Consider the following 22,909-nt stretch of genomic DNA (forward strand, 5'->3'; position numbering starts at 1 on the left):
GAAGGGTGACTTAGCACATAATGCCCTTGCATATACACCACAACCTATTTTGAAACAATAATATATTTCCTACACTTATTTTATATGAAGCTAGTGGGGTAAATACTGTACTGGGGTTATCAAGTCAAACAAAGCAGATGACAAATCTACATGACTATATCTATCATCTATTAAAAGATTCATCCAAATCCACCAAAGATTTCATGACAAAAGTGTATGAACAACCATCACCAGGGAAACAATAAAAACAAAACAAAAACTGAGTGAAATCAAGATGTGTCAGCTTCAGGGAAAGGGACCCATCACCCATAATAACAATAATATCACAAACACAACACTTACTTTCGTTTCTTAAAAGCAAAGATACAGGTAACTTGGTTATGCAAGATGGTATTTTCTTCATGTGGTTGCTTGGTGAGGAAACAGTTTTTGTGAGCAGTTGAGGTCTTGGGTTCTACAGAACACAATCAAGGTCATTTTTAACAAACAAAAACTTATGCACAACATGTAATGCCAACCAGAAGAGTGGCTTTCTGATATACTTCCGTAATAAATACTTTAATTTAATATCTTGCTTTGACCCAGATATTGTCGTCCAAGGTCAGGTTTTTGCACAGATGACATTTGTCGTATTTTCTATATACCAACAATACGATTGCTTAGCTGGGCTTATGTCCAAAACCTGTTCTGAAACAGTTTTATTAACGCTTTCAGTTTGAGCAGTCACATTACACAGGTGTAACAAATCGTGCTGCGTTGTCACTCTGCTTTTCGAAACACGAATAAGTTGACCTACATTAACGTTTACAGCGCAATATAATTAACATCGTAACATCTTAATTCCAACCAGTGAGAAAATGGTCAAGTGACGACTGCATTCATGCGTGAAGCAGAGGCATTTTTCCATGCGCCACTTTTACATTTTGGGGACTTGTGGGTGAACCGCTGGGTCATTTGGGGTCAAACTTAAAGAGGATCAGGTTTTAAACAATAGCTAACATCTGTGTAAATTTGAATAAATTTAAAGCACTCTTTCTTGACCATACGCGTTTGACAAACCAGCGTTAGACAGAAACGAAGATTTCGGGGTTTAAGGGGTAAATCCTGTTAAAAGAAAATTCTTCAAAAAACTTCACATTGCACCAACCAACAGAGCACATAACTCCTAGAATGATGTACTTTAGTCAGTACAGCCGTTTTAAAAAAAATACGTTTTGGAGGCCTGCGGGTGAACCGCTGTGACATTCGGGGTCAAACTTCAGGAGAATCAAATTTGGATTAATATGTAACATCTGTCCAAATTTTAATAAATTTGTAGCACTCTTTCTTGACCAAACACGTTTAACAAACCAGCGTTAGACAGAAAAAAGAAAAAAATACGGACAAAAACAATATGTGTCCCCCTTCATAGAAGGGAACCCATAATTAGTTGGTTTGATCAAGCCTAAATTAAACAACATAATATATCTTACAAAATCAGTTGGACCAGTGTTTAGATTTTTAGCTTCTGCCTTGTTTGGTACTTTTTCAATTGGTGACAAAGGTTTACTGTATGTGGATTCCAGGGTAACATTATCTGTTCCTGTAAAAAAAAACTTGAAAATGAAGCCTAGTAAATTGTTGTAATTAAACCTTTAAAGTGAGCAACCCCTTCATGCTTATCTTAAAAATTTTCAAGTAAAAAGCAAAAGCATGTGAAATATACTTCAAGCATATTACCTTTCTGTTGATATGCTGATGCCACATTAGAGGCAAAACTGATAAACTTGTTTAATTTTGTGTAAACATCTCTTTCCTAAAGATACACAATATTAAGTTTGATAGATAAGGAATATTGTTATCTTTTTTTACCGAATATCTAAAGGCAGGTTTACAAAATAAAAGTATCCTTTTGCCAATTTGGACAATGTCATCATGGTCAAGGACTTTTGTTTCATCAATGGAGTTTCTGTTCACACATATTTGACCACTTGCTTCATGCGGTGTTATCTATCACACAGTATTAGTTTTTTATGATACCTTTCAAAGAAAAATTCAAAGAAAATGATTACTGTGACTACACCATCCATGTTTGTAATAATACAAAATGTATCAAGAGGATCTTCTGTACTCCAAAGCACAGGTTGGATTTTCTTAGTACAATTTAATTTGCCCACTTCAGAAACATTGGTTGTGATGAAATGCTGCACGATTTGATTTTCTGAAAAATGATTTTAATATTCCCAGTTACAATTATTATACATCATAAAATTTCTTATGCTATGACACATACTGCTAAATCAACAATACAATGACCAAAAAACAAATAATACCAGTATGGATACATACTAATTAGTTCCAAAAACATTGGCAGTACTTCTTGTTCTTCAATTGGTTTGATTTTCTAAAAAAAATCACAACGAAAGATTTCAACACAGCAACGAAGTATAAGCAATTCCTGCCAGGCATAATATCAAGTTTATAGAACCTTTCTGGCTTCTAATACTTGAACAGAGAAATATAAATTAATTTTGCAAAAGCAACAAATAGGAATTTTTTTTATAAATGGCAATGCAAGAAACACATAGTTTTAAATGGCTGCCACCCCAGAAAATGCAAGTTTGGAGCCTGCAACCCTGGGAATCGACGCCTATCACTCAAGCCGGTTGAAAAACTTTTTAACTTACCTGAAAAAATAAAATGAAATAGAATAGTGGTTTTCCTATATATTGGCAGTTTATATATACTACATCATATTTAACGATGTATCCCATATACCATTTACTTATTATGGATATATATTTGGCACCTACATTTCATTGGGTCCTTATCTTTTTCATGGCACTTTATAACATAATTGTTTCTGCGAGCATAATCTAATGGAAGTGCATTTGCGATTTGGTAACAGTAAAAATAGGGCACAGTCATTGTTAAACTGGAATAGTGGTTTTCCTATAACTTATATTCCATTTTACAGAAACTGTGCCATATTTACGCACCATTAATTATAAAAAAAATTTACAAAAATTTTTTTTCAGGGAAGGGGACCCATAATTAATTGTTCTTTCCGTCAATCAGACTGGTAGAGAAACCAAAGTCGAAAGTTGGACCGGGTTTCTGTCTTGTACTTTCAGGTTTGGGCCTGCTTACAATTTTGGACAAAGTGCTTAGCTGCTTACTGTGTCGTTTTGAACCAGAAAACAAAATAGGCAACGGGAGAATTTAGTGGCAGTTTGACATGTCAATTACATACTCAGTCTCGTGTGATCTAGCACATTCGTGTGGGAATTTTTGAAAAGAGATCTAATGATGTCACTAGGAAAATTCCAAAAATAAAATGCTGGACCCCTAAAACCTAAACTAAACTTAAACAAAACCAACCATAAAACTAGAAGGGTGGCTTAGCACATACTGCCCTTGCACATACACTATGATCTATTTTAAAACATAAATATATTTCCTATGCTTATTTTGTATTGGGTCCCATATTAGCCATCGTCTTTTATAACCTTGGTTGTTTCTGCAAGCAAAAACTCATGGGTCCCCACACATGCAAAGTTGTAGATAATGCATTTCAATAGATAACAATGATTAAGTTTGGTATTGTGAAGACAAACACAGTGATTGGTACTGTGCATATTTAAATATGCTATATGGAGTAAAAACTATTTAAATTAAAAAACTCATTTTAGGGGGCTAGTGGGATAACTAATGGAGGTTCAACACACACAAACTTAAAAGTAGGAAACCACAATGACTCAATCAATAGTACTGCAAAATTTCAGTCCAATATGCCAACGTTTATAATTTCAACCACTAGAGGTGTTTTGAGCAACAACCGTTAATGTTTCTGACGTCAAAGGGCTGTAAACAACCCCCGAACTGCAATGGCGCAATAACGATAATTGGCATACTTTACAAGCTATCCAAATTTTAGCCAATTCTGACATTGTTTACAAACTCACCCCTTTTAGGGGCTAGCGGGGTAAATACTAGGGTTATCCGGACAAACAAAGTGGGATGCACATCTACATAACTATATCTACCATCTGTATAAGTTTCAGCCACCTCCATCAAGCATTTGATGGCAAAACAAGTCAGACAAACTTCGGGGGAAAATACCCATTTTAGGGGGCTAGCAGGGTAAATACTGGGGTTATCAACAAAAACAAAGTGGGATGCACATCTACATAACTACATCTACCATCTGTACAAGTTTCAGCCACATCCATCAAGCATTTGATGGCAAAACGAGTCAGACAAACTTCGGGGGAAAATACCCATTTTAGGGGGCTAGCGGGGTAAATACTGGGGTTATCAACAAAAACAAAAAGGGATGCACATCTACCATCTGTGTAAATTTCATCCAAATCCATCAAAGCATTTGAAAGAAAAACGAGTCGGACAAACTTCGGGGGAAAATACCCATTTTAGGGGGCTAGCGGGGTAAATACTGGGGTTATCAACAAAAACAAAGTGGGATGCACATCTACATAACTACATCTACCATCTGTGTAAATTTCATCCAAATCCATCAAGGATTTGATGGAAAAATGAGTCGGACAAACTTTGGGGAAAAGAAAAAAAAGAAAACAAACAAACATTTTGAGTAAAATCAATATGTGTCCCCTTCAGGGAAGGGGACCCATAATTACCTGCACATTTTTGCCACTGTTAGAAAAGTTTGCTGACTGGATATGTGAATTATCATATGCTGTATCAACTGACATCTTACTTTGTGGCAAAATATGTTTTCGGAGTTGGAATATAAGGGTACCTGGCAACACAAAAACATTCCACAAAATCTGTATTTTTAATTTTTAAGATTAATGCACCAACATTTCAACTAAAAATGCTACCTTGATTTCTGTGTAAAGTTACAAAATGCCTTGAAACTAGAAGGGTGGCTTTCTGATATACTTCCATTTGATATATTCTATACGATATTTACCAATTTACTATACACATCATTTGATCTACACATATGATTGTTTTTGTAAACAAAAACTAATGGGTCTCCACCTGCGTGTTTGTGCGGATTTACGGTAAACAAACATTGCGGTGACTTTTAGATTTTTAGGAACAAATTTTTAGAAAGCATTAACCCAACAATAAAAATTTTTTGTTCGTATTCTTTTTGCACTATTATTGTCATATAATTACAAATACTAAAAAAAGAACAAAACAAACTAGAAGGGTGGCTTAGCACATATTGCCCTTGCACATACACTATGATCTATTTTAAAACATAAATATAATTCCTTCACTTATTTTATATTGGGTCCCATATTTGCCACCGTCTTTTAAAACGTTAGTTGTTTCTGCAGGCAGAAACTCATGGGTCCCCACACATGCAAAGTTGTAAACACTGCATTTCAAGAGATAACCATAAGAAACTTTGGTGTTGTAAAGTAAAACACTGTGATTGGTACTAGGATTAAATAGTCATGCTATGCAAAGTTCAAACTATACAAATCGACTCAATTCAAGCATTGTTTAAAGTTTGTCTAGTTTAAAACAAAGAAGTAAAACACAACAATCGATACCTATAAATGGCATAACATTTCCAACAATTGCCCACTGTTTAAAAACTCACCCATTTTAGGGGGCTAGCAGGGTGACTATTGGGGCTACAGGGTTTAACACAACAATCGTCATTTGTAAATGGCAAATTGTACAAGCTATCCAAATTTCAGCCAATTCCGACCCTGTTTAAAAAATTTATCCTTTTTAGGGGGCTAGTGGGGTAACTGATGGGGCTACAGGGTTTAACACAACAATCATCATTTGTAAATGGCAAATTGTACAAGCTATCCAAATTTCAGCCAAATCCAACCCTGTTTAAAAATTCACCCATTTTAGGGGGCTAGTGGGGTAAATGCTGGGGCTACAGGTTTTAACACAACAATCATCAATTGTAAATGGCAAATTATACAAGCTATCCAAATTTCAGCCAATTCCGACCCTGTTTAAATATTCACCCATTTTAGGGGGCTAGTGGGGTAACTGATGGGGTTCTTCACCCTAATGTTGAAAATATGAAACTGCAATGACCCAAACAACAATCCTGTAAAATTTTGTCCAAATCGGCCAATGTTTCAATTTCGACCACTAGGGGGCGTTTTAACCAACAACCGTAATAACTTATGACGTCACAAGATGACCCAAACAACAATCCTGTAAAATTTTGTCCAAATTGGCCAATGTTTCAATTTTGACCACTAGGGGGCGTTTTAACAAACAACCTAATGACTTATGACGTCACAAGGCTGTGAACAACCCCCTTGACTGCTATCCGCAAACACGTTCACCAAGCAATCCTTAAACATGAGTACCATATGTAGTTGTCTTTATAACATCACACAAAACTAACGTTTGTGGTGCGCACAAACCACATTTTACATTTTGGGGTCTAGCGGGGTAAATACTGGGGTTATCATGACAAACGAAGCAGATGGCACATCTACACAACTATATCTACCATCTGTGAAAGTTTCATCCAAATCCATCAAACATTTCAGGGCAAAATGGGGTGGACAAACTTCAGGGAAGAAAAAAAAAAAGAAGAAAAAAAAAGAAAAAAAAAAAAAAGAAATCGAGTAAAATCAAGATGTGTCCCCTTCAAGGAAGGGGACCCATAATAATTTCAATTGATTCTCTTGCTTTGACCCAGATATTGTCGTCCAAGGTCGGGTTTTAAACACAATTTTTTATAGAAAGCTGTAACAGTTGTGTTACAGACACTTTAAATTAAAAAGCAATTTGCTACAAGTGTACACATAACAAATTGTTTTTTATTTAACTTTGTTTCGCAAAACCATTGACCTGTAGTAACCTCTCAGGGTGCACACGCCAAACGACTGTTTGACCTATTGACACCGTTTTCAATAGCACTGTTCAACAACACCGTTTAACCTAATTTATACATGCCTTGAGCGTTGATTCCTAAATTTGTTGCAAAAAACGCTAAGTTATGACGAAAGAAAGTTCGTGTTAGTAATACCTACTAGTTGACCTTAAGTAACCCATGGTCATGCGGCGGCCGACCTGACGACGAGCATTTAAAAAAACATTTATCACGAAAAATTCGTAACGGTGTTGTAATGCCTACAAGTTGACCTTTAGTGACCCATGGTTATGAGACGGCAAAGCTGACAACGAGAATTTAAAGATCATTTATTGCGGCGTTCGAAAAAGTTAAGTTTATTAAATTTCATATTTATGTTGATCAACGATGTTTTGCCTGACATAAACGAAACCGAAGTACGTTTATCGAGTTCGAATTACGTCTTAGGTGTAAAACCTGCGCCAAAACTGAAAATGCGCGTGATAACTTAATAAAACGACACAGCATTGCTGCACAAAAAAAAACTGATTACTAATCACCGAAACGACTGTCTCGTAAAACGTCTGTCCAGACGTCAAGCTGAGCACTCCCGCTCTGCCGCCTTAATCGTAAACCAGTGAATTCCTCCCTTGGGACTTATATCTGACTGATAGCGTACACATATTATGGATTGTAAAGGTAACTGGCAAAATTTTAAATACTAAACAAATATCCTGCTTAAACAATTGTTAACTTTTTCAAATATTTCTGCACCATAGGGCATGTATTTCTGCCTTAAAACTAAATCCGTTTATTTCGGGGTTTAAAGGGTAAAAAATGGGTGAATCAAAAAAAAGATACAAAATTCTTTAAAAAACTTTACATTGCACTAAACAACAAAGCATGAAACTCCTAGATGCTGTACTTTAGTCAGTACAGCCGTTTCAAAAAATTTACGTTTTGGGGGCCTGTGGGTGAACCGCTGTCAATCGGGGTCAAACTTCAGGAGGATCAAATTTGGATTATTAACTAACATCTCTGTAAATTTGAATAAATTTGGAGCACTCTTTCTTGACCAAACGCGTCTCACAAGCCAGCGTTAGACAGAAAAAAGAAAAAAAAAATACGGACAAAAACAATATGTGTCCCCTTCAGGGAAGGGGACCCATAATAAATTATAATACCTTGATGCGGCTGCCATTTTTCAAATATAACAAGGGGCAAATCCTTATCATCAAGAGTGGTCTCCTTCCCCCACCCCCCTTCAAAACATTCTTCAGGTTTTGATCCTGGGGGTAATACAACCTGTCAACGATTTTATATAAATAAAGCAGATAATTACTCCAAATTGCTGCCAAAAGTTTTTGTTAAAATAGGTTGTGACTGTTGGTCAAATTAAGCAGTGCAATACGTACTCAAATCAAACAAAGTATGCACTCAGCTCAGAGCTGCTTTGTCATACCACTAATTATTATCTGAACAGTACACAATATTACATATTTTTAAATGAATCTTACAAACTGAAAGTGGCAATGATTGTAAACAAAAGGTACCTGTGGTTTGCAATATCTAAATAGATAACTAAAAACTAGAAAGGTGGCTTTCTGATGTACTTCCATTTTACATATTCTATAACATATACAGAGGCGCACGGTTATGCAAGGCATACCTGGATGAAAACCTCGGGTATGCTGCATACGCGAGAATTGGATTAACTTTAGTCATTTGTTTATTTATGGAAGTTATTCTGATATGATCCAAAAAGTAACTAGAAGGGTGGCTTAGCACATATTGCCCTTGCACATACACTATGATCTATTTTAAAACATAAATATATTTTCTATGCTTATTTTGTATTGTCCCATATTAGCCATCGTTTTTTATAACCTTGGTTGTTTCTGCAAGCAAAAACTCATGGGTCCCCACACATGCAAAGTTGTAGATAATGCATTTCAATAGATAACAATGAGTAAGTTTGGTATTGTGAAGACAAACACAGTGATTGGTACTGTGCATATTTAAATATGCTATATGGAGTAAAAACTATTTAAATTAAAAAACTCATTTTAGGGGGCTAGTAGGATAACTAATGGAGGTTCAACACACACAAACTTAAAAGTAGGAAACCACAATGACTCAATCAATAGTACTGCACAATTTCAGTCCAATCTGCCAACGTTAAAAATTTCAACCACTAGAGGTGTTTTGAGCAACAACCGTTAATGTTTCTGACGTCTAAGGGCTGTTAACAACCCCCGAACTGCAATGGCGCAAAAAAAAGAAAAAAAACAAAAACATTTTGAGTAAAATCAATATGTGTCCCCTTCAGGGAAGGGGACCCATAATAAACACTATTGATTTTAATCTCGGTTATTGTTTCACAACCCATGAATTGTTCGTATTCACTACAATTGTGGCAATGGTAACGTGTTTAAGAAGCATTGGAATTTAAACATTAAAGGGAGAGTAAAGAGCACAACAAAGGTATTGACGCTTGCTTACTGGAGGAGGGGAAACGCTGCTCCTGCAGATTAATCATCAACAACCATGTGATAAAAAAGTTTAGCGTTCTTTCAAGGTTTGTTCCAACCGCCTCTACCGCAAGGACAACGACTGTCTTGTTTCAACCGTATAAACAACAACGCTTAATGGTACGTCACAAACATATAGGTTGGTACTTTTACAAAAGGTAAGGTGTTAGCTTGTCAAAAGTTTCTGGCAGTTTAGGACATCGTTTGAAGTACATGCAACTTTAAAATTAATAATGTGTCACATTCAACTGACTGGGTTAAATAGGTATGTACGCTATGTTACATGAAAACTAGAAGGGTGGCTCAGCACATATTTCAATTGCACATACACTATAACCTATTTTGAAACGTTAATATATTCCCTACACTTTTTTATATTGGGTCCCATGCCACCCACTGTCTTTTATAACCTTAGTTGTTTCTGCAGGCAGAAACTCATGGGTCCCCCACACATGCAAAGTTAAAAACTATGCATTTCAAAAGACAACCATCAGTAAGTTTGGTGTTTTAAGAAAAACTGTGGTCAGATCTTCGCTTAAATAATCATGCTATTAAAAGTACTAACAATGAAAATCTGATTCAATTCACACATTGTTTGAAGTTTGTCCTATTTAGTGCTCTATTTATAGAAAAGAAGGGATAAATAGTGGCAAAATAAAGTGAAACACAAAAATCGACACCTATAAATAACAAATTCTACAAGCTGTCCAAATTTCATTCAATTCCGACACAGTTTTAAAAAATCGCCCATTTTAGGGGGCTGGTTAGGTAGATGTTAAAGTTATAGGGTGAAACATAACAATCGACACCTAAAAATGACATAATCTACTAACCATCCCAATGTCATTCAATTCAGACATTGTTAAAAACATGCACCCATTTTGGGGGGCTAGTGGGGTAAATGTTGGGAAGACAGGGTTGAACACAACAATCAACAATTATAAATAGCACACTCTATAAGCTGTCCAAATTTCATCCAATTCAGACATTGTTTAAAAAATTCACCCATTTTAGGGGGCAAGAGGGGTAAATATTGGGACTTCAGGGTTAAACACAACAATCGACACCTATAAATGACAAACTCTGCAAACTGTCCAAATTTCACTTAATTCCAACACTGTTTAAAAATTTCACCCTTTTCAGAGGGTTAGTGGGGTAACTGATGGGGTTTTACACCCAAAAGTATAAAATATGAAACCACAATGACCCAAGCAACAGTCCTGTAAAATTTTAACCAAATTGGGTAATGTTTGAAAATTGGGTAATGAAAATGTTTGAAAAACCACTAGAGGCGTCATTATCAACATTCGTTAAACACATCTGACGTCATAAGGCTGTTAACACCCCCTCTGACTGACATGTGCAAAACCGCCCACCAAGTATTGCACAAACACAAGTACCATATGTTCTGTTGCCTATATTATACTATTACACCAAAGAAATTTTCTGTTTGTGGTGAGCAGCAACCTACAAAAACGTTTTACATTTCGGGGTCTAGCGGGGTAAATACTGGGGTTATCAAGTCAAACGAAGTAGATGGCACATCTACATAACCATATCTACCATCTCTGAAAGTTTCATCGACATTCATCAAACATTTCATGGCAAAGTGGGGTGGACAAACCTCATGGAAGAAAAAAAAAACAAAGAAAAACAAAGAAAACAAAACAAAACAAATCGAGTAAAATCAACATGTGTCCCCTTCAGGGAAGGGGACCCATAAAAAGGCGATTTTGTAATAGTTATTTTACACAAATAAATGTTAAAGTAATTTACGATCTAATGTCCCATCCGAGCTAAATCTTTTTCATCTTTATTGTGAGGGAGATAGGGTTGAACACAACAATCGACACCCAAAACTGGCATGTTCTACAAGCTATAAAAACTTCATTTAATTCAATCCAATACTGTATAAAAAAACTCACCTATTTTAGGAGGCTAGTGGGGTAAGTTGGGGGCTACAAGGTTAAACACAACAAAAAGCTCCTATAAATGACACAAAATGGGTGAATTGAATTGAAAGTTACAATTTTTTTGGAATAACTTACATTGCAAGAAAAATTTTGGATTATTAACATTTGTGTAAATATAAATGAGTTTAAAGCATATTTTCTTGACCAAACGCAACAAACCAGCATCAGACAGAAAATAGAAAAAATACAGGCAAAAACCTTCAGGAAGGGGACTCATAAATATAAATGTATTTTTATAGCTACCTGGATAAGTTGATAGCCAGCTGTATTCGCATGTCCAAAACCATATTTGTTCAGTGCGTCTCTTATTACTGTTGTTGTGGTATCAGTGGGTAAAAGTAACAAAGTCTTATATGGAATCTCAGGATTTAAAGTGTCACCATAGATCTTGAGAACCTTGGCTGAAAATGCAAAATAAGTGTAAAAATAAAAATAAGTTTTCAGGTTAAATTTTTAGTTGCAGTTTCTACAGTAATGCATACAGTATGTTACCTCCACGTTTCTGCAACTTTTGTTCACGTCTTTTTTTCATTACAGCTTCTGGGTTAGAAACCGTCCTTGTAAATGTTGACTCTGGAACTTGATTGTAAAGTTGTTTTGCAGCAGACACCTTATAGAAACAAAACTTTTGTGTTGTATCACAGTACACTCAATCTTCAAATGAACAAAGAACTCTGCTATTCTTTGCTGCTTTACAGACATACACGCTGAGCCGTCGCATGTGCGTGTGCGCTCATGAAACTGTCTCGCATTGGTATGTGCGTGCACGAGCGCATGCACCCATATTCGATAGCACATTTCCACTACAATTTGCGTCTATAACGCGCACCCTTAGTTTTTTATTGAAAATTAGTATAAAATTTTGCGCGTTATACTTGAATAAATACGTTATATCCGCCCAATAAGCTGACCGGAAAATATGGTACTTGCAATAGCCGAAAACTTTCAATTTTGTTCCGACTTGGTGGCCATTTGCACTAAAGTCGAGCGAATAGGTCGCACCTATATATTTTTTTAAATATAAGGAAAAAAGTTGCGACCTATCCGTGAGTATATACGGTAATGCATTTCAAGAGATAACAATGAGAAAGTTTGGTGTTGTACAATACAACAAAGTGGTCAGCACTTCGCTTAAAATAATCATCCTATTAAAACTAGAATGGTGGTTTTCCTATATATTGCCAGTTTATCATATTTAACGATGTATCACATATACCATTTACTATATTTATATATAATAGATATATATTTGGCACCTACATATATATTCGATGGCTACATTCAGTATGGTACCAATATTTTTGTGGCCTGTCATAACATAATTGTTTTTGCAAGCAAAAACCAATGGGTCCCCACACACACATATATTTTGAATTCGTAAAAGGATAAATGGTGCATGCATATGCTAGTTAAGAATTTGAATTGCACAGATGACATTTGTCGTATTACAGAAATATTTCTAAACTTTTGTTTTGTAACAGTCACAGCCCCGCCGTTTCTACATACCAACAATATGATAACCGGGCTTTTATGTCCAAAACTTGTTCTGAAACAGTTTTATTAACGCTTTCAGTTTAAGAAGTCACGTTACACAGGTGTAACAAATTGTGCTGCGTTGTCGCTCTGCGTTTCGAAACACGAATAAGTTGACCTACATTAACGTTTACAGCGCAAGATAACTAACATCGTAACATCTTAATTCCAACCAGTGAGAAAATGGTCAAGTGACAACTGCATTCATGCGTGAAGCAGAGGCATTTTTTCATGCGCCACTATCGTCAATCACTCCAATTACGTCAGCTATGCACTGGGCGAGCACAAATTTGACAAAAGACAGCATATAAAAACATATTTGGGGCTGTAAGAGTAATTGCTGAGCCGATTACACTGAAATTTGTAACCGCCAACAAGGAGCACCCTATCCACAGAATAATATAACTAAAATAACAAATCTCTGATGGAATGATATAACGAGCATAGCAAATGCTCCCAGGGGGGTGCTGGCAACCCCGCTAAAAACTACTGGTTTAGACCAAGTTACAAATATGTCATTTGTTAGCCGTTTAATGGCAATAAGGTTGAATTCCACTTCCACTGAGATGTGGGCTTTGTAAAACTTTAACATTATATACATGCATTTAGGTTTGGGTCAGTTTTTTAAAAGAAATGCTAAAACTATCCTGTTACTGTTTGAGTGGTTCCAGAATTTCCAGTATCCGCACTGACTTTTGGTTGAGCTTTTTCGCGTTTCTTCTGATTTTTCTTTTCTTTTTTGGTTAAATTTCTGGTAAGTTTAAATCCTTTTACAGTGTCTTCACTTTCATCATAAAGTCCTTTGCTGTCCAAATTTACCTAATGCCAAAAACAGAATGGTAACTAAAAGTAGAATTGGCCCGATAGTGATAATCCTGTAATGGCACCATTACGAAATACTATGTTCAGTATCTGTACTCGTCCGTTACTTTGTCATTATGGAACCCAACACCATAACCTTTTAAACACAAGTAAAACATACTTCAGCTTGTTGTTTCTTTCACATTATTTGCAAAAAGTTTTTTTTTTTTTAATTAGAATAGGGGCATTCCTATATTTCCATTTTCTATATCAGTGGTCTTCAACCTGTGGGTCGCAGCCCCAAGTGGGGGTCGCCTAAACTTTTTCTGGGGTCGCTATAATTTTAATTTATTAGCGATTAAATTTATTACCAAAAAATGATATCTTATTTATCCGATTTACTATACTCACTATTTGACCACACATGATTGTTTTTGTTTTTAAAGAATGGTGGAGAATTTCAATAGCACACAATCCTTAGTTTTTAACCACAACGTATTGCCTAATATGCACAAAAACTCATGTATTGTTTCTCTGGGTTATTTGTCCAAAAATAAACATCATGCAGCGGTCAATGACTGTCCAATGACCATTTATTGCAACTTTCATCTAGTTTTTATTTTGACTTTTATGTTAAGCAACAAAGTTTTGCCTGACATATAAAGTGAAATTGGGTTTATCGAGTTTAGGTGTAAAACTAAAAAAGTGACTTTCTGATATACTTCCATTTTATATATTCTATACCATATTTACCATACTATACACAATTTTATCTACATATATGATTGTTTTTTGAAAATTTTTTTTGTTCATATTCTTTTTGCATCATTATTGTCATATAATTACAAAAAATCAGTAAAAAAAGAACGGGGAAAATACTTTCAATTTAATCTCTTGCTTTGACCTTGATATTGTGTTTCAAGTTCAGTTTTTAAACACAAATTTTCCTAGAAAGCCTTAACTGTTATATTAGACACTATATATAAAAGTCGTTTGCTAGAAAGGTATACATAACAACTTGTTTTTCACTTAACTTTGTTTCACAAAAACGACCATTTAGTGACCTTTTGACACTGTTTTTAACAGCATGCAGTCCTGAGTGTTCAACAATACCGTATAGCCTAATTTATACATGACTTAAGTACTGATTTTTTTTTGTCTAAGAAGATACGTCATTAGGAAAATTCCCAAAATAAAACGTTGGACCCCCCCCTTTAAAAATTTCTGGATACACCCTGCTTACATTTACACTATAACCTATTTTAAAACAGTAGCATATTTCCTAGACTTATTTTAAAACAAATTTCAAGAGATAACTATGAGAAAGTTTGTACAAACCATTTAAATTTATTTAAATTTTAAACTTTTTGAAGGTTTTGAAGGAAAAAAACACACAACAATCAGCTCCTATTAATGGCGAATTGCACACAATTGTAGGGTGCTAGTGGGGTAAATGGGTTGCACACAACAATGGACATCTATAAGTTTTCCTTTGGTAATACACACACAGTCTTGCATATTATGCTATTTTGTATTGGAATGGTAGGTCCCGAAAGTTTGACTACCTAGAACAGGGGTGGCCAAACTGCGGCTCTCGAGCCGCATGCGGCTCTTTGAGCCTTTGATTGCGGCTCTTTAATGTTGCACATGCAATAACTGCAAAGTTTAGCCAAAAAAACGTTGTTAAGAAATAACTGCAAAAAAAGAAAGATAAACAGGAAAATGTAACTTTTAAAACAGAATGGGAGGAAGAGTTTGCATTCATTAATAATGGAGGTAAACCTGTGTGTCTTATTTGTCCAGCTTCGCTCAATCATTACAAAACTAGTAACTTGAAACGTCATTACGAAGCTAAACACAAAAACTTTCCCATCATATCAGCCTAATTTCAAATACCTTGCAGCCCAGGTAGAGACACACAGCATCACCACACAACAATCATTATTTGATAGCGTAGACTTCATTTTGCGTGAATAAATTCGTTTTTGATTTTTTGTCTTGCGGCTCTTTTTAAACTAAGTTTTGTGATATGCGGCTCGAGCATGAAGCAGGTCTGGCCACCCCTGACCTAGAAAGTCGATCTTGAGTCAAAAATAGTTAGACACCCCCATAGGCGTCGATTTTTTAATTATTTGCAAAATTTTAGGGGAGACCTTTCCATGTTTTAAAAACATACATCAGCCGTTAAAACCCACAATCTTAGGAACACAAAGCAGTTGCGTTAACTGCTTCGTTGTCCTGGCAATCGCACGATATAATGCTAAGTTATGATCCATATTCGGTTGCACGTAACGAAATAAAGCTTGCATATATAGCAAACTTCCACGCAGTCAGATAGTGAAGTTGCAACAGGATTCAAGTATACGTTGTTCAAGATGTTTATTTACATTGCGTGTGACGATTTTTAAATGACTCAACATTAAACAGAAAACGTCTTTTTTGAGGGCTGCTTGCGTTTTAGGTGCAAAAATGCCTACCGTAATTTTCCAAGTATAGTGCGCCCCCGTGCATAATACGCACCCTAAAAATGGCATGTCGATGCTGGAAAAAAGCCTGTACCCATGTATAATACGCACCCAAATGTTTACTCTTAAATCCGTAAACGTAAAATTATTTCAGAAAAAAGATCATCTTTTGAAACAACCAGATGTTATTCTGCCGGTCAGTATCACTGCGCATGCGCTCGCAAACTCGATGGCGAAAAATGTTTAGGATTTGTGTAGGGTACATCGTGACAGCAAACGAGATCTTACTGGTCGCATTCAAGCGGAACCGATCTTAATACTTGCAGAGAACATTTTTATTTTTAAAACACAAATGAAGTTTAATATGTATCAGATTAAAATACCTAAAAATCAGAATAATTAAATTCAAACTTATATACAAAATTTTAGTCCGATCCGTTGCATATCGGCAATGATATCACCCCATTTACGTTGTCGCTAAATGAGCAGTGTGCAGTATTTGACAATAACACACCATCAAGGATTGCACCATCGCATCAAACGATGTGTCGTCAATTATGAATTTTACTGACTAAGTGTGTTGGGCAGAATGGCTAAATGTGATGCGCGATTGACAACAAACAAGAAGAAAGGTCTGATTTCAAGTTTTATTTCGAGGCAGATTTTCTTCAAAAATTGTTGTACCCATGTATAATGCGCACCCTAGATTTTAGGACAATAAATTAATTAAATTTTGCGCATTATACACGGAAAATTACGGTATATATTAGTTTGACTAGTCCAACCTGCGGGCGTGAACATGTTTATTAAAATATATGTACTGGAGGCCGTGGCTTAAATAAAAACTCTTTTGTCAAATATTTCAATTTTCAAGCTGCTCCAAACACATTTTATGGAACTGAAAAAGTATTACCAGCCTAGGGGCCATATGCGCCAGACGTTTTATTGTGTGCAAACAATGCAACAAACCAGATACCCTAAGCGTCACAATATAGATTATGACGTCATAAACAGCTAAGACTGATCGTCAGACTGTTCAGCTCAAGCTGCACTTCAAGTTAGAAATACAAATAGGCATTTTAGGCTCCATTAGACGGTTGACATATAATATATAATATTTCTTTACATCAGTAATTTTAAAACACAAGCAAGCAGCCGATTGGCCGGCCGTTGGTGAAATAAAGATCTGCGATGCGGCCGTCATGGCGAAAAAGTTGTGCACCCCTGGACTAGTCATTCCTGCAGTTAACATAAAGCCAACATAAGATACTTCCACCACCAGCCTGTGCTGGGAATAAAACAATTAACTATCACATAACAATGCTGATTGTTACTGCAACCATTATTATGTTGCATAACAAACCACGAGACACTTGCATTTGTCATTGATTGTGACCTTCGATCGTACAAACAGCCAGTTGACGGCATGGGCGTGTATGTGGTTTTTCTGGCAATACTTTATTTCAAACAAAAAACAGGGGAGACAATACATATATGGTCACCCTGTTTATTCAGGAGGGGAGACATGTCACCCCGGTCACCCCTAAATCGACGCCTATGGACACCCCTGCTCTACGAGCTGTCCAAATTTCATTGAATTCAGACATTGTTTAAAAAATTGAACCATTTTGGGGGACTAGTGGGGTAAATGTTGGGGCTTCAGGGGGAAACACAACATTCTACACCTATAAATGACACACTCTACAATCTATCCAAATTTCATTCAATTCAGACATTGTTTAAAAAATGAACCATTTTGGGGGACTCGTGGGGTAAATGTTGGGGCATCGTAGATATTCATCAACCGCACTGAGAGTGTTAACCTCATTTTTATAAGATAAACTGAGTTCAGCCATGAAACAGAACTATTCTGCGATGCCCTTGGAAAATTGAAACAACGCACAGTTTGAGAACTACTGCTCTACACCAGTGTTTCTCAACCTTTTTTCTTGCCCTGCACCTTTTGCGTACTCGTAATTTATAAACGCCCCCCTCAAAACTGACAGAAATCAAAATGATTTTATTTCACAAACAATATCAGTGCAATAATTAAGAGCCGAATGTTAAACAAGCCATGTTTTAGCACTATTGTAAATATTCCAATGGTTAATTCCAGTGGCGCAACTAGCGGAAAATTGAGGGGCAGGCAAGGAACTACCAATACGACTTTCCAGAAAACGATTGTATTGCTAAGTGTGTGTCATAGATTGGTCGAATGGTCTGACGCGCTATTAAAACCATACCTCATGGGAGATTCACTTTCACAAGGGGGCGTAAAGCGCTGAATTTTTTATTTAGCGGCTAAAGAGGGGTTGGGTTGGGAAAAAAGTTTTTGAAATATTTACATTAGTAACTAAATTTTTGGGTTAATTTTATTGAACTTTGAATGCTAATACCTTACCCCGAATAGCCCTAACCGTGAACATTTTAGGAGATACAACGTTTTGAATGTAAAAAAGTGCTCTTTGTGCCACCTGTCAAAATTTAGGCACTTTTGAATGTCGCCAGAGGTACGGTGTTAGTAGCGCCACCCCCCTTTTAGCCCCCAGGGCCTTACTTAAGATGTATAGGTCCTTTCTGCATAACACGCAAAAAGAGGCAAAACCAAGTGAAACACCAATGTTTTTTGTGTAACAAATTGTAACTGAGATTGTTAACACTATTTGATGTTTTTGAAAACAGTCACTTTTTATTCTTGGGGACCACCACAGCAGTAAACAAATCCCACGTTCAATTGTCATGTCACAAAAAACGTTTATGACTTGCCTTTTACATTATTGTTTAATAAGCAAGTGATCAATTCGTGGTACGGTTTTGTAGTGATTGTCTAACGCAGGGATCACCAAACTTTTTTCACTGCGGGCCAGATATCATTAAAAATATCTTGCGAGGGTCACATAGGTTGCAAGCCCTAACACGCATCTTTCCGGGACCATAAAAGTGCAATCTTTGTTAAAGTCAGATTGTGCTACTGTCAAATAGTAAAATTGTTTTGAAAACTAGAATAGTGGTTTTCCTATATATTGCCAGTTTATATATACTACATCATATTTAACGATGTATCACATATACCATTTACTATATTTATAATGGATATATATTTGGCACCTACATTTATTGGGTCCCTATTTTCTTCCTGGCACGTTATAGCATAATTGTTTCTGCAAGCATAATCTAATGGGTCCCCACACATATGCATATGCGATTTGGTAACAGTCAAAATAGGGCACAATCATTGTTAGATATTTACCAATTTACTATACACATCATTTGATCAACACATATGATTGTTTTTGCAAGCAAAAACGAATGGGTCCCAACATGTGGGTTTGTGTGGATTTATGGGAAACAAACATCCTGGTTATATTAAGATTCTTAAGGAAAAACTTAACCAACTTTAAAAGTTTTGTCCTGTTCTTTTTGCATCATAATTGTCATATAATTACACATTTCGTTTTCAAAGCATTCAGTTTGGCCTTTATAAGACTATATTTGAGCCAATGGGGGTGTGGTAGAATGACTTTATTAATAAGGCCAGTGATAACTAAAAACCTATTTGAGAAAGAAATGTTTGATAAAGAACTCTGTTTTTAATCAAAGACTTAAATTCACAACCTACTGGTTTAAAATTTTCCTCATGGCGAAGCAAAAATCTCCCTTCTCTGTCATCTTTTATCCAATTAAGTTGCACCAATAGCGGGTATTCATGGTCACCAAGCTTTCGTGACTCTTCACAAAGAAACATATGTAGTTACAAAAACATATGTGAACTTTGTAACAAAAGAGTAGGGTAAATATAAAAATTCAGTAATCAAACAAACATCAAAATATAATTTACTTTAATCATTAAGCTTCTAATTCCGAGGTGCCAAACATAGCTAGTTGCATAAACATTTTATTGTGTAGTTTTTACCACAACATTACTTCATTGTTTGTCAGTAAGCCTTTTTACATGTAGCGTTTAAGCGTATTCGATACGCATTCCTCTCGTTTTCGAAAAAGAAAAAAGGCAAAGCGTATTAGACTTCTCCGATTCTCGATATGCTCAGGACAGGTGGCTTGAATACGCTTAGGCGCCAATATGCTTAGGAGAACTCTTTTGTGAACAAGTAGGTCAACTTAAAACCATATGTAGTTTGTTTAATTTGGTGCCGAAAATAACGGGGAAATTTGAGGTTAATGCTTAATAGTGATGGGACGAGTACCCGGTACTCGGTATCGAACGATTTCAGTGGTATCGATACTCATACTCGGTATCGAAATATTTTGTCTCAGTTTTCGATACCAACGTGCGAGTACCGAAGGTCGATTTACACCATAAGAATACGGGCAACTTTTGGCCAATATTTGCTTCGGACAGCACAAAATTGGAAAAAAGTTCCGCCAGTTTACGTATATCTTTTTCGCTATCACGTGGAGATTACATTTTTCGGCATGTGTGTGTGCCCCCTGACCATGGCAGATAAATTAGCCAATGATATACAACTAAGTACGACACTGCACTTAAGTACTCTAATCGTACTCGGTACTCGGTATCGAAGGTATATACATGTGGTACTCGTACTCGGTATCGGTACTCGCTTCAAAACCTGGTATCGTCCCATCACTAATGTTTAACAAACGTTCCATACTCCAAGTTGCATATTTAATTAGGTTTTTCGTCCAGCTGGTGCGAAGTTATACAAATTAGTCGTTTTTATACATATAACCCACAAGAGACTCCAATGAAACAAATTTAATAGATTTGTACAGTCATATAAAGGAATTTTTTAATGTGCTACATGGCCTGGAAATGTAATACAGTTTTAGTATGTACAACTTAGAAATCAGCACTTATTACTATTGGACAATTAAGTCAGAGTGATCTATACACTTTGAATGTGCTATTCCTGAGGGTTTAACAGTTCACAATAAACACATTCATACATTTGGTATGTCTAAACTCGACGCAAACAACTGGTGCCAGCAAATTAGTTAAGATTTCGGAAGAATAGACTAACAGTCTAAAAAGATCTTAAAATTAATAATTATCTGGCCTGGTTTGTATATCACAGGGGTGGCCAAACTGCAGGTCCCGAGCCGCATGCGGCTCTTTAATACTGCACATGCATTTCCCCATCTTGTCGTGTTGTCAAGTTAAACATGATTATAAAACTAGAGGAGTGGCTTTCTGATATACTTCCATTTTATATATTCTATATGATATTTACCAATTTACTATACACATCATTTGATCTACACGTATGATTGTTTTTGTACACAAAAACAAATGGGTCCCCACACGCGTGTTTGTGCGGATTGACAGTAAACAAATGTTGCGGTGATTTTTAGATTCTTAAGGACAAATTTTTAGAAAGCATTAACCCAACAATAAAAATTTTTTGTTCGTATCCTTTTTGCACTCTTATTGTCATTTTATTACAAAAACATTAAAAAAACGTAACAAATACTTTAATTTAATCTCTTGCTTTGACCCAGATATTGTCGTCCAAGGTCGGGTTTTGAACACAATTTTTTTAGAAAGCTGTAACAGTTGTGTTACAGACACTTTAAATTAAAAAGCAATTTGCTACAAGTGTATACATAACAAATTGTTTTTCATTTAAACTTCGCAAAACAAGTACCATTGCAGCTTGTGCAAGTACCATTGACCTGTAGTAAACTCTCAGGGTGCACACGCCAAACGACTGTTTGACCTTTTGACACCGTTTTCAATAGCACACCGTCCTGAGTGTTCAATAATACCGTTAAGCTTAATTTTTACATGTCTTGAGCATTGACTCCTAAATTGATTGTAAAAAAAAACGCTACCTTATGATGAAAGAAAGTTCTGAACAGTGTTTGTAATACCTACTAGTTGACCTTAAGTAACCCGTGATCATGCGGCGGCCAACCTGACAACGAGCATTTAAAAAAACATTTATTTTGCAAAAAAGTCAAGTTCATTTTTTCATGTTTACTTTGATTAACAAAATTTTGCTTGACATATACAAAACCGAAGCACGGTTATTAGGTTTAAATCATGTCATAGGTGTAAAACCTTCACCAAAACCAAAAATGTGAGTGATAACTTAATAAAACGACATAGCATTTTCTATTCACTGATTTCTAATCACTGAAACGACGTCTCGTAAAACGTCTGTCCGGCGTCACGCTGAGCCCTCCCGCTATCGTAAACCAGTGAGTTGCTCTCTTGGTACTTCTGCCTGCAGTGTCTTTCTTGACCAAACGAGCGTTAGACACATTTACGTTTCGGGGGCCTGTGGGTGAACTGCTGGGTAATTCGGGGTCAAACTTCTGGAGGATCAAGTTTGGATTAATAACTAACATATGTCCAAATTTGAAGCACTTTTCTACCACATGAGCATTACAAACCAGCGTTAAAAATTTTACGTTTCGGGGGCCTGTGGGTGAACCGAGGGATCAAACGGGGTCAAAATTCACATGGACCATCTTTAGACCAATATCTGTAATGCGTGTAAATTTGAAAAAGTTTGAACCATTCTTTCTTGACCAAAACGTGGGAACAAATCCGCGTTAGACGGAAAAAAAGAAAAAAAATACGGACAAAAACAATATGTGTCCCCTTCAGGGAAGGGGACCCATAATAATGCATTCTATCACATATTAACAATTTTCTATCACATATTAGACTGACTGTTTGTAATAACAAATGTACATTCCGAAAACCGAAATAAACATCATTGATCATTGTACAAAAGCGTGCGCGGAGGAGTTTGCATTCATTGATAAAGGAAGTCAACCTGTGTGTCTTATTTGTCAAGTAAGTCGAAACGTCAT

General features: G+C 36.0%; 1 protein-coding gene across 4 annotated transcripts in view; it reads right to left on the minus strand.

Moving 5' to 3' along the window:
• LOC145232495 (afadin-like) overlaps positions 1-22,909 on the minus strand; it is a 74,305-nt gene that overhangs the window by 40,627 nt on the left and 10,769 nt on the right. For all 4 annotated transcript variants that reach the window (XM_080097131.1, XM_080097132.1, XM_080097133.1 and 1 more), the window contains 12 exons: positions 19,728-19,837; positions 13,497-13,661; positions 11,802-11,919; positions 11,553-11,710; positions 7,990-8,110; positions 4,635-4,756; positions 2,329-2,383; positions 2,052-2,200; positions 1,852-1,989; positions 1,720-1,795; positions 1,473-1,582; positions 343-454 (listed from right to left, as the gene is read on the minus strand). In XM_080097131.1, coding sequence (XP_079953257.1) covers positions 343-454; positions 1,473-1,582; positions 1,720-1,795; positions 1,852-1,989; positions 2,052-2,200; positions 2,329-2,383; positions 4,635-4,756; positions 7,990-8,110; positions 11,553-11,710; positions 11,802-11,919; positions 13,497-13,661; positions 19,728-19,837 — 1,434 coding nt within the window. The remainder of the gene's footprint in view (positions 1-342; positions 455-1,472; positions 1,583-1,719; positions 1,796-1,851; positions 1,990-2,051; positions 2,201-2,328; positions 2,384-4,634; positions 4,757-7,989; positions 8,111-11,552; positions 11,711-11,801; positions 11,920-13,496; positions 13,662-19,727; positions 19,838-22,909) is intronic.

This window comes from Phallusia mammillata, chromosome 6 (assembly GCF_965637545.1).
Source record: "Phallusia mammillata chromosome 6, kaPhaMamm4.hap1.1, whole genome shotgun sequence".
Taxonomy (NCBI): Eukaryota; Metazoa; Chordata; class Ascidiacea; order Phlebobranchia; family Ascidiidae; genus Phallusia; species Phallusia mammillata.